Source organism: Nuphar pumila, chromosome 10 (assembly GCF_984573655.1).
Source record: "Nuphar pumila chromosome 10, dmNupPumi1.hap1.1, whole genome shotgun sequence".
NCBI lineage: Eukaryota > Viridiplantae > Streptophyta > Magnoliopsida > Nymphaeales > Nymphaeaceae > Nuphar > Nuphar pumila.
In genome coordinates, this window is record NC_143258.1 from 115760834 (window position 1) to 115773628 (window position 12795).

A 12795-nucleotide genomic window follows, 5' to 3' on the forward strand; every position below is an offset into this window, starting at 1 on the left:
CGACCGATATTAGGAATCAACACTATCTATCGGAACATTAAAAATCAACATCTAATCTCGCGACATTAGGGAAATCAACATCCACTAATGTCATTTTCTTGGTATACCAATAACAACTGTGTCTACACACCACCCCTGGCAAAGTGACAAAATCTCCCTAAAACTATGGCCGGGAGGTGAACCATCTAGTTGAGTTCAAGGCCACAAATGTACACAAAGTTTTAGTATCCTCACGGTTCTCCAAAACTGCAATCCAGGATTCTCACACTAAAGAAGGGACATAAAAAAAAACATGAATTACACTATTTTCTTCTTTTTATCGTTTTATTAAAAGAATGATTTGTTTCAATTCTTTATTTTGCAAATCAACGTGCAAAACATAACAACATACGTTTCGCAAATCAACATGCGAAACTCATCACGAGACCACAACCCGTGGTAACATGGAACAATGAAATTAATTCAATATACATTAAGTTGATTTTTGCGATGCATAAGAAAAACTAAACATGGAGCAACACCTGCTCAAGGCCCACATGGCATGCGATGATTCACTTTTGACCACCGATGCATCCAATGAAAAAACTATAATGAAGATGCCATTTATGCATTTATTTCACATGTTTTTAAATGCACATTTACATATGATAAACAAGAATGTAAATGAATAACCAATTTCACATGCATATGATCACATGATTGCAAAGATGCATCTTTATTTTCATGATTCATCTGATGCTCAATATGCAAACATGCATGTGATCATGCGAATAGAACACCAATATAAATTTCAGGACTGCACATGTCCACTACATGCATATGTAAGTAGCAACACTTTAAATGTCATAATCATGCATAACCAACAATTCTTTTAGCCATTTTGGGCAAGCTCCGGGTATAACACACAACCATCGAGTCCAAACCTTCCCGCACAGGGGACAACATTGGTACATTCCAAGCAACCATTCCCATACCCATATGAAAATATGTATAACAGTCCAGTTATAAACATGCAAAAGTTGAATATGCATAGACATGCAAATCTACATATAATACATGCATAAGTCTACATTGGCATGTATAAAAGCTAATCTTTTATCATATATAAATCTGGAAATAACATAAGTCAATGAGAATCTGGACATAACTATGTGCATTTGACACATACACTTCCGAACATAATCATGAGCATTTCTGATCTTACATATGCACAAATAAATCTGAACATGCTTGAACAACTAAATCTGGACATATGGTTAAGAGCTTGCACATTTAACATAGGAAATCTCTGGACATTTAACATACATACCTATTTATGATTCTTTTGAAATATGTCCCGTTCATCTTTTGTATATATATATATATATATATTTGAAGCTGTCCAAAGATGTATCAGTTTTATAAGTTTAAAACAAACCAAAGCAGGATGTTCTAACAGCATATATGCTGGAAAATTTGAACCTGCCCAGAAAATCATTTGCTTAGCAGAACTGCAGGTCGGTTGGGGCTTTGTTGTCAATATACATGGCCCAACCGATGCAGTCAGCTGTGGCTTAACAGGCATAGCAGTGCCCAGCCGATCTGTGGTTCGGCTGGGACTGTTTCAATAATTACCAGTGTCCAGTTTCTCTGTGTTTTAAATCTGCCCATCCATCCTACATTCGGACTGGGCTTGACAGGTTTAAAATCTGCCCATCAAAAGTGAAAGGGGATTTACAAGATCCAGGTAAAGTGTTATTCATTAGTTGAAATTTTCTATTGAAACTTTCTAACTTTGAATATGCTGAGGTCGAGCCGACCCAAGTCCGTTCCCAATTTTATCACCGAAATAGCACTTACACACACGTACACATGTATGTATATATATTGTCATAAGTAGAGGATCAATGTAAAGTGCGTGTGTAAAGGATTTACATGGGATCAATGGAAACAAATAATCTATATGCTTTTCTTTCAAATCTCATAAGCAACGAATGCATTTAATACATATAAAACGTACTCTTGCCATAAAATAAAAGTTCCAAATCTGGATTACACCAAAACAGCCATGCTTAAATTGATTTAACATAAGTTAAACATGGGAAACCAAATCAGATTCATGGATATATTTTTTTTGTAACAACACATGCAACAAATCTAGGCTAGATCTGCACACGTATGTACATGGCAGATCTGTCCACAATACATGTGGCAGATCTGTCTACCTATAAAAGTAGACAGATCTGCCCAGATGCTACTTTTATACTTTTGTTGAATCTGCCCAGCCGACTGTCAGCTGGGCTTAAACAACATGCACCCCTGCCCATATATATATATATATTTTATTTGACAGTCAAGGAGACTGTCATATATTTTATTTTTAAACATCCAATAGGACTGCCAGCTGACAGTCGGCTGGGCTCCTAATTTGGTTTCTGCCCAGTTATATATATACCTATTTTATTTTTTTTGTTAAAACAGGGACCCAGTCCCAGCCTGAACAATAAGCTGGGACTGGACAACAGACTGTTCTGTCCCAACCGGCTGTGTCAGCTGGGACTAGACAGCTGTCCGTCCTGTCTTGGACAATGGTAACATCGAGTCTGATTTTTTTTTCTTTTCTTTAAACGGATATATAAAAAAAATTCTTCTCATGTTCAGATTCAAATTTTCAAGAATCACAGTCCCTTGTTACCTGTTCAGATCCGTCCACTAGTCTAGTGGACAAATCTATCCAGATCGGACAAGGGTTCAGATCTGTCCATTATCACGATAGCCAGATCTGCTCGCTAAACACATGGGACAGATCTGTCCAAAATACCCATGGAGATGTTTATATATATCTTGGGTAACACAAATACATGCGGAACTAATGTAGGAACTCAAATTTCACATACTCTAGACCTTCTTACATTGATTTTCATGGATTAAAAGATGAAAAACCAAAATAGAATCCATGGTTCTCTACAAAAATATTATCTAAAGCTTATTTAAGCCCTTTTTTTTATCCGAAACAAGAGAGAACACCCGTACCTTGTTTGGAGTTTGAAAAACGATCGGAAGAACCGACAGATGATTGGAGAGGAAGAGGATCTCCTCTTCTTCCTTCTCCTTCTTTTCCTTCTTCCTTTCTCTCTTTCCTCTTTCTCTCTTTCTCTTTTTTTTTTTTTGAGCTTATATAGAAAAATAGGCCCTTATCCTTCCAACCCCTTCTAATGTAGGCTAGGGGTGGCAAAATCTGATTCGACCCGCCAACCCGTCCCGCCAGTCTGCTTAGGCGGATTCGGGTTTGGCTTAAACGGGTTCGTGTCATAAACAGGTCGACCCGCCTAACCCGTTTATTAAACGGGTCGGGTTTATGTTAGGGGTATGCCAACCCGCCAACCCAGCTGACCTGTTTAATAAACGGGTTAGGCGGGCAGGTCAACCCGTTTAGCCGAACCTGTCAACCCGCAACCCGCAACTCGTTTATATATACGTTGCAAGGAAGATAACCCAGATGCGGTTTCCGAAAAGAATATTTTTGCTTCTAAAGGTGCAACAGAGCAACTCACCATCTGGTCTTGTCTATTTAATGTATAAGTTATTGGCTCTCAACTTTTAATGACATAATACCTTATGATATTTTGTGCATTGAATGGGTTTTCACATTTTCTTTCTTTTTCTCTGCATTAAGGGTACTTATGTAATTTAGTGAGTCTTGAAGGTTCAAACTTCCGAGTTTGGCGCCTAGGATCAACATCTTTTGACTGAAAGAACGTTTGATAGGGGATGGATGATGAATAGTTTGGGATTTAAATTTTGTTGGTGAGAGTAATACCATTGTTTGATGCAAGGAAGACATAGGCTTTTTAGATTGGAAAGTTGGAGGCAAAAGACTGAAGCACGAGGTTGTTCTTGTCATTGAGGTTGAGTGCAATGCCATCATTGCCTGAATCTCTGATTCTTTCTTGTCCTTCAGTATCTGGCAAAAATAATAAACTCAGGCGGCTCTGAGCATTTATGGTGACCATCTCTTGCATCATCAACCTATCTTGGTCACTATTTATTTTATTTTTTTATCTGAATGCTACTAACTTTTGCAGTGACGGAAAGAACCTACAATGTTTCATCATTACCAAAGCATTTTAAGAGGCACCATTTCTTGAAAAAAGATAGAACAAAATACAGATGGAGGTGTAATCGGGTCGTGTCGACCCGACCCGTTTATTAAACGGGTTAACCGTGTCGGGTCGGGTTACCCGTTTAATAAATGGGTTGTGTTCGTGTTTGCCACATCCGACCCGTTTAATAAACGGGTCATGTTCGTGTTGAGGTATGATTACCCGCCAACCCGACCCGATTGCCACCCCTAATGTAGGCTGGAGAGAGGACTTCCCATTTGGGAGTCCTCCTCCACCCTACTTTCCTAATTCATGTAATCTTTCTTTTTTTCTAGATTTCTTTACTTTAAACCTTTCCTTAAACTATTAAGGACTCTTCTAGAGAGTCTAATTAATTAGCAAATTCCGAATTTTGGAATTAATTATATTTTAATAATTAGTTAATTAATTAATTAATTATTACTAATTAAATATTTAGACGCTTTCAGAGGGTACCTTATCCCTCTGGGAGTCTTTTTAACTTTAAATAATTTCAATTTAAACCTATATATTAAATTTAAAGTTGTATTTCAATTGGATCTAGATTTTGGATCTTGATTCAGATCCAAGATCCAAGATCCAAATCCATATCCAAAATTCATTTGGATCCTAAGCTGGATCAGTTCCTAATTAATATGGGTCTTGGACTGAGTCCAGATCCGTATTAATTTGGATCATATGTGTTGGATCCAATCTGACCCAAATCCGGACTCTGCCCGTCGAGGTGGTCATTTTTAGAAAAAATGCGATTTTTGGGCAAACCGTAGTCTGAATTCGAAAAAATAAAATACCATTGTACTCAAAATTTTGTGACACATTTAACGATATATAACTCAAATTTTGCCTCTGAAATTCGCCCGCATTTGACCTAAATTTCGCTTGATTTTAAAGGTCGAAGATAAAACTTTTTATCACATTTTAATTGGCTTGTTTAGATCTTGTGTTAATGAGACCTGGGCCAAGCCTAGACTCAAATATCACACCCTAACATCGAGGGTTCTACCTATATTTCTATAACACTTAGCCAAATTTTCATTAGTCTATGGATTTAACTATGAAAATACATGATATTACATAGAGGACCCAGCTACAATGCAAATGAGCCACTACAAAGACCATAAGAGGTAGAAAGAGAAGGAGAAAGAGAAGAGACTGTAACTTCAGACTGAGCAAGAAGTTGTGCAACAAAAAAATATCTGAAGAGCTTCTTGCAGGAGTACAATCAATACTAGTCCCACTATAGGACAAGTCTTCTTCATATGACCGAGTTTTTTACAATAGAAGCAATGCATGAAGCTCATGCCACCTCTTAATCTTTCAGAATTACCTCCAAACTCCAAGTCAACAGCCATGCACAATACACTAACTGTAGTAACCAAGGAGCAAAATTATACTAAACAACCCCCAAAATATAACAAATGATAAGCAGGAGAATTGCTGAACTCAAAATGCCTTAAGCAATATACCAGTACTATTCAACCGATATCAAGAATAAATCTTGATGAAAATTAGTCAAGAAATCACCAATCTTAGTCAAGATTAGTCTATCCTACTCCAAACAATGAAGAATGATTGTTGTAATCACCACCTGATGATCTGATTGAATATCCACCACAAAATCATATTACACACGATGATCTGATTGAATATCCACCACAAATGATATCTGTAATCACCACACAAATGCTTTGGTTTGGTTTGGTTTTCCGGGTGATCCATCAGCTAGACTTTGTTGACCTACTCATTATATGGCTGGTAGTCTCAACTTTTCTTCTTTAATCTTATTCCTCGTTCTTCCTAGAACATCTTTTGCACACTGAAACAAAGAGTAATTCTGGATAAATTTTTGCTTAAAGCTAGAGTGGATCTTTTCATATCCTACTGAACTAATTGATTCGTTTACCCATGCATTATATCTGAATAGCTGAAACGAAGATCATTATCCTTATTGCTTGATTAGATATAGAATATAATGTACCCGTTAACATCACCTTTGGGCTGCAGACAGTCGTAGGTTGCCTTTGCAATCCTTTGTGTTCATCATTAACTTAATAAAAAGCAACCTTTCTGATGTTTCATCATTAACTTATTTATTTTCAGGTCTCTTGATGTTCATATTTATTAGTTTTGTGGAAGACACATTTTTGATTATTCAAAACATGGTTACTTGAAAAAATATGGAGTTGAGGTATTGGTGCTCCTCCTAAGTTATGATCCTCTGAACGTATGACCTTTGTCCCTATGATGGTTAATTATGGATATTAGCGACTTTTATCTACTTTTGTATAGTCAAAGGCATGCAACCCAAATAAGCTACAGAAATTGGTGCACGTTCCTTTATTTATTTTCCTTTTGGTGTATGGATTGCTGAGTTTTTTTGCTTGTCTGCTGGTGGTTCTTAATCTGCCCTTAGTGTTGATGCTCTCTGGTTCTGTTCTATAGTATTCATCATCATGTCTTTGGTTATCTTAGTCAAATTTCTTATCTTATAGTCTTAATGATATGCTTCTCCTGTATTTGTATTCAGGGTGGGTCAACAAAGTACCATATACGCTCAAGATGGCTGCATGTGTTTCGGAGTGACCGTGATCGCCGTGATCTTGTGAGTATTATGGTCTCATGCTGATTATGAATTTACACAAGAACAAACACTATACAGTACCGTTATAAAACTTTTCATTTGAAGAAAAGATGTATATTATGATGTCGCTGTTGGAATTTTGTAGAACTCTGAGAAGATTTTGAGCACTAAGGTTTAGTCTCTGGAATTAAAAACTGTTTCCATGGAATTTGAACTATATTTTGTGTTTTATCTGAAATATATTCCAAAGCAAAAAAAGGATACAGAATTTATAGGTACTAGATAAGATGGTCTTTCTTCATTAATTGTTTAGGCTATGGGTCAAATTCTCAAATCACATCCCGTTGAATCAACTTTCATTTTTGGACCAAACATGGAACAGATTTATTCCTCTTAGGAACCTACATTGATTTTCTTGGAGCAGATTTTTCTTCAAAAGTTTGAATTTGATTTTCCAGTTGTACAATTATTTATTAGTATGTTCCTCTCAAAACATTATTTATTAGTGTATATTATCTGGATATGCAAATAGCCTATTCAATTGCATGCACATAAGCTAGATGATGCTGTTTTCATGCCCTTCTGTTCTTTCTTATGTTATCTGTGTTGTTGTATAATTGATAGATTGGTTTTACTATTCTTAATGGTGCATGAGTATGTATTGCACACACTGTATATTCTGGTGAGGATGCTATCACCCAGTTTTGATTGTTAAATTATGGCCAATATTAAACATACTGTATGCTAGATTAGATTCATTTGTTCTTAAAATTTTTTATGGCACTCTTAGTCTTATGTCATTAAGTAATATTTTACTTCATCTTTTGTAATTAAGAATTTTCTCATAATTCTGATTGCATTATTTTTTAGTTATAGTTAAGGCGAACATGAATATGAAACTGTTGGGCAAAATAAATGGACATCTAGATTCTGTAGCTTGTTCTTAAAGTCTATCCTTCATAAAAACACTATTATCACGTGGCATTAAGTAAATGAATTTCTTGTTCATCTCATCTTTGGAAAAAGCTAGGGGGAGCTTCTGCAGCTGTCTCAACTTCAAAAACACTGGATAAAATAATAATATTTGATTTGATCTCTGCTCATACAAAATGAATATCTTAGTTAAGTTTTTTGCTTGCATGGGAGAGTAGAGTAATTTTTGCTTGCCATGCATCTATCAAGTCCAGGGTGCCAACATAACACATTCATACCCTCTCTTTGACTTTAAATGCACTACCCTCCCATAACTCTATGCTTATCATGACTTGTACACATCAACTGGTGCAGCTTCAGGGAGCCCTATGATAAAGGAAATCGTTTGATGGCTTCAGCATGAGCGATCGTTCATGCAGAAACGTCCATTAGAATGCCTGTGGAAGATTTTGCATGCATATTTGTGTATTAGCCTGTTAATTGTATCATGTAAAAAGTTGTATGGTTTACCATTTATTTTGCAAATATGTTGATCAAGGTGGCTAGGTGATGCAGCATAAAATGTGTATTCTATTTCTAAGTGTTCAAGCTCCTTATGTGACATGCAAAAAAATTGAGTCAACTCACTGGCCTAGATTAGGTAGGAACTTCCATTAGAGCTTGGAGCTGTTTAGACATGTGTTTTCACCAATTTAAATTTTTTAGCATCATTTTGTATGTTGTTTGCTGATGATATTGTTTAAAAGTATGTGCCGTAGTGTATGTTGTTTGCTGATGATATTGTTTTGATTGATGAGTCTAGAGTTGGGGTTAATGCTAAGTTAGAATTATGGAGATAGACATTGGAAGCAAGAGGTTTTAAGTTGAGTAAGAGTAAGACAAAATACATGAAATGTCGGTTTAGTAAGCAACGAAGTAGTGATGGGAGTGTAGTGAAGCTTGGTGAGCAAGAAATACCGGTGGATGATTGTTTCAAATATTTGGGATCTATCATTCAAAAGTATGAAAAAATTGATGGGGATGTAAATCATAGGATAAAGGTTGGGTGGATGAAATGGAAAAGTGCAACTGGAGTGTTGTGCGATCGTAAAATGCTATTGCGGTTGAAGGGAAAGTTTTATAGGACGACTATTAGGCCCGCTTTACTATATGGTAGAGAATGTTGGGCTGCCAAGAGACATCATATTCAAAAAATGTGTAGCTGAGATGGATGTGTGGAAATACAATAAAAGATAAGATTCGGAACAAGGAGATACGTAAGAAGGTAGGCGTTGCACCCATTGAAAATAAGATGAGAGAGAATCGTTTACGGTGGTTTGGACATATTCGGCGAAGGCCTAATGATGCTTCAGTTAGAAGGATGGAGAAATGGGAAAATATATTAGTTAAAAGAGGTCGGGGTAGGCCCAAGAAGACATGGATGGAGGTGATAGGAAAGGATATGAATGCTTTGAACCTCACCGAGGACATGGCATTGGATAAAAATGATGGGAGGAGAAGGATTCATGTGGAAGATCCAGAATGATTTTCTTTTTTGGTTCATATCGCCGACCCCAATTGTTTTGGGATGAAGGCGTAGTTGTTGTTGTAGCATCATTTTGTAGACTTTACTAGGCACACATTACTGAATTCCTTGACTCAGGTCACAATACCCAACTTGAGCTTAGAGATCTTGGGGCTGTATAGCTGTAGTACGGTTATTACTCTTTATTACGTGATGTGATTGGTTGGGACTGGGAGCTGTTGATTCAGCGTGAGCAGTCCATGACATTATTGCAGATGTTAAAGATTTATCTTGTGCCTTTGATGTTAGTGGTTTTAGCATCTATTTCACATAGGACTAAAGAACCCTCATCTGTTGCTCCATTTTGTTTTCTCTTGACCTTGTCTGGTTGCTTCATGACATCATCTATTGATGAGAAATAAAAATTCTGCAGACATTGATGTTTGGTCATTGTAAATTGTAGCATGATGCTACTATTTTTTCTTTGTTATGTTGCTGCCTCAGTAGTCTTACGAAAAATTGAGAAGTATTATTCCCACCTTATCTTTGACAAACCATAAATTCTTTCCCACATCTTATTCCTTTAAAATTATTTATTCTGGATCTAGTTGATCTTAGCATATATTCTTTTCCCTTTATAAGATGGACATGCTACTTAAAAGGTCTTTTCTACTAAACTATGTCCCAAGCATTTTGCCTTTTTAATTAAATGCACTTTTCTCTAATTGGGTTTATGTTTGAAAGGTAACTTGTGGCTGTGCTGCTGGAGTTGCTGCTGCTTTTAGGGCTCCTGTTGGTGGTGTACTTTTTGCACTTGAGGAGGTTACATCTTGGTAAGGGCTATTGAAGATTCATTATTGTAATCACTGTAGAGCAATTGGGTGCTAAAGAGGCTAGATGGTATGACAACAGAAAAGTAGATTGTCATAAGGACAAGCAATTGGATGCAAAAGGGGCTAGGCACTATACTAACATAAAAAGTAGATCTTTGTAAGGATCACACATCACATTGCAGAAAGTACTACTCGAGTGAAAAAGGCTTAGACAATACAAGTAAATAGTGGAATAAAACTGGGACAAAGATTGTATGCTAGTGAGGAAAAATATCAGGTCAACGGTAAAGGCTGAGCTAACAATCCATTAAGCGTCTCATGTTATGTATTTGACTTCAATGATATGATATATCCTCTATGTTGTTGAGGTTGCTGTGGAAGGTAAGGGACAAACTTAATTAACTTTGATAATTAAGCAATGCCAGTCTTCGGAGAAATATTGGAAATATTAGCATGGAACCAAACAAATGGTTAGACAAATAATAGAAAAGCTTTTATTACTTTTCAGTCATAGGTTCAGGGGCCTTATATGATGTTGCATAGACATTCTAAGAGAGTAATGAGTCATGGAAAATACATGGGGGATGCATGATGCAATGACTTGTACATAAAAGATTTGTGGTGGTTGTTTTAACTTTTACTGGTTGGCATATGTTTGATCTAGTCTTGAAATAAGTTGTATTTTGTGGCAGGTGGAGGAGTCAACTCATGTGGCGGGTCTTCTTTACATCTGCCATTGTGGCAGTTTTTGTTCGTTCTGCCATGGGTTGGTGCAGAAATGGTAATTGCGGACATTTTGGCTCTGGTGGCTTCATTATATGGGATATATCCGGGTTAGTATCTACAAATTGTCAAACACTTATGAATCATTCCTTTTCTCTGAGTTGGTTCTGTAGTTGACTTTTAGTTATGTTCTTATGTTAGTGGTCAAGAGGATTACTCTTTTCAGGAATTATTGCCCATGGCTGTTATTGGTGTTATTGGCGGTCTTTTAGGTAAGTTTTTAATGAATGGCATGTTTGTTGTTGGATGCATCAAATTCTGTTTTCATCTTCTGAATTACTGAATGCATGTTCTGTGGTATTTCCAGGAGCCTTATTTAATCAACTAACACTTTATATAACTCGTTGGCGTCGAAGTTTTTTGCATAAGAAGGGGAACAAAATAAAGGTAGAGTAATAGGCTTGTAGCCATTAAGACTTGCCGAATGTAATTTTTCATTTGAATTGATCTGTCAGCTATCTCCAGAATTCTGAAAATTGTCTGCTCTTGCAGATCATTGAAGTATGCCTGGTGTCTTTAATCACATCAATCCTTTCATTTGGATTGCCACTTTTAAGAAAATGTAGTCCATGCCCAGAGTCAGAATCCAACTCTGGTATTGAATGTCCTCGTCCACCAGGAACCTATGGAAATTATGTAAATGTGAGTTTTTGATTAGCCTTTTATGTTGGATGTAGCTTGCCTGTCCATGGGATTTATCAATTTATTGCCTTTTATAAATTTAATTCAGTTTGTGGTGTCTTTAACATGGAAACATTATACATTTTCTGGAAAATGTTATTTTTTATTTTAAATCAACACTGAACACTTAAACCATCTCTTGCGTTTGGACTTTGGTTGATGCACACCTTGCATGGTTGGACATTATTTACTTCCAACAGATATTGGTCCCATGTAAATGAAAGATTCAGGGAATATCTATGGTGTATATCTTGAAAACGTGATATCTAGTTGAGCCATTCAGACTAATGTCCTATAAAGGTTCACACTGTTTGTAGATTGTAAGTTTCAAATCCAGCATAATTTGGAAAGCTAATAGGTCAGAGTTCTGTCTCCGGTCCAAACCGGTACCCATGTTTTAGGAACCAGGTAGCAGATATCTGAATTTAGGACCGATTCAGAACACACATTGTCCAGTATTATTTGTTGTGGGTTGGAATTGATTATACATGTATAACTTGATCCGCAAGAGGTTTGGTGAAAAAATCTGCCAACTGGTACTCTGATGTAACATAGGGCAGATCAGTAGTGCCATGTAGATACTCCTGTCGTACATAGTGACAATCCATTTTAATATGTTTTGTACGCTCATAAAACGTTCCGTTGCTGACAATGTAGATGAAACTTTTGTTGTCACAACACATTCGTTGACGCTCTTATGAAATGAATTTTCGTATCTGCTAGCAATCTTCGTAGCCAGACCACTTTTATAGTTGTCGTAGCCATGACTCGGTATTGAGCTTCAGTCGAAGAGAGAGAGACCTTTTGTTGCATCACCATAAAATCAAAGAATCACCTAAAAAGACACAAAAACCCTTGGTTGAGTGTTTGTTATTAGGATTACCTCCCCTCTCAATATCTATATAAGAAATTAAATCTAACGTGAAAGAAGCAGATAAGAAAAGACTGATAAATAGAAGACTTAATATATCTAATAATGCGAAAAACAACTCCCATGTGAACAGAAGTGAGAACATGTTGAAATTGACTAGCTGTGTGTGTAGCATATGCTATATCAGGTCTAGTAATTGAAAGATAAGAAAGTACTCCGATAAGTTGTTTGTAAGGAGTTGAATCTTTAAGTGGTTCCTCATCGTCAATTCTCATTTTAGCATTGACAACCTCAGGAGTATCAACCTTTTTTTCATTCGTGATTCTGGACATGAAAATAATATCAAGAATAAATTTAGAGTGAGACAACAGATAACCCCTAGGAGAGTAGGCAACTTCAATTACTAAGTATTTAAAAAACCCAAATCAGTTATTTCAAAATATTTTTTTAAGTTTTTTAATGTTTTCAACTCTCTGCTTATCTCCTTC

The 12795-nt window shown here is 36.4% G+C and overlaps 1 protein-coding gene across 5 annotated transcripts in view; it reads left to right on the forward strand.

Annotated features, from left to right (window-relative positions):
* The window catches only part of LOC149828014 (chloride channel protein CLC-d-like), a 59891-nt gene that overhangs the window by 16696 nt on the left and 30400 nt on the right, over window positions 1-12795 (forward strand). For all 5 annotated transcript variants that reach the window (XM_090019804.1, XM_090019801.1, XM_090019800.1 and 2 more), the window contains exons 6-11: window positions 6649-6723; window positions 9884-9972; window positions 10665-10805; window positions 10897-10967; window positions 11063-11142; window positions 11248-11397. In XM_090019804.1, the coding sequence (XP_089875930.1) occupies window positions 6649-6723; window positions 9884-9972; window positions 10665-10805; window positions 10897-10967; window positions 11063-11142; window positions 11248-11397 (606 nt within the window). The remainder of the gene's footprint in view (window positions 1-6648; window positions 6724-9883; window positions 9973-10664; window positions 10806-10896; window positions 10968-11062; window positions 11143-11247; window positions 11398-12795) is intronic.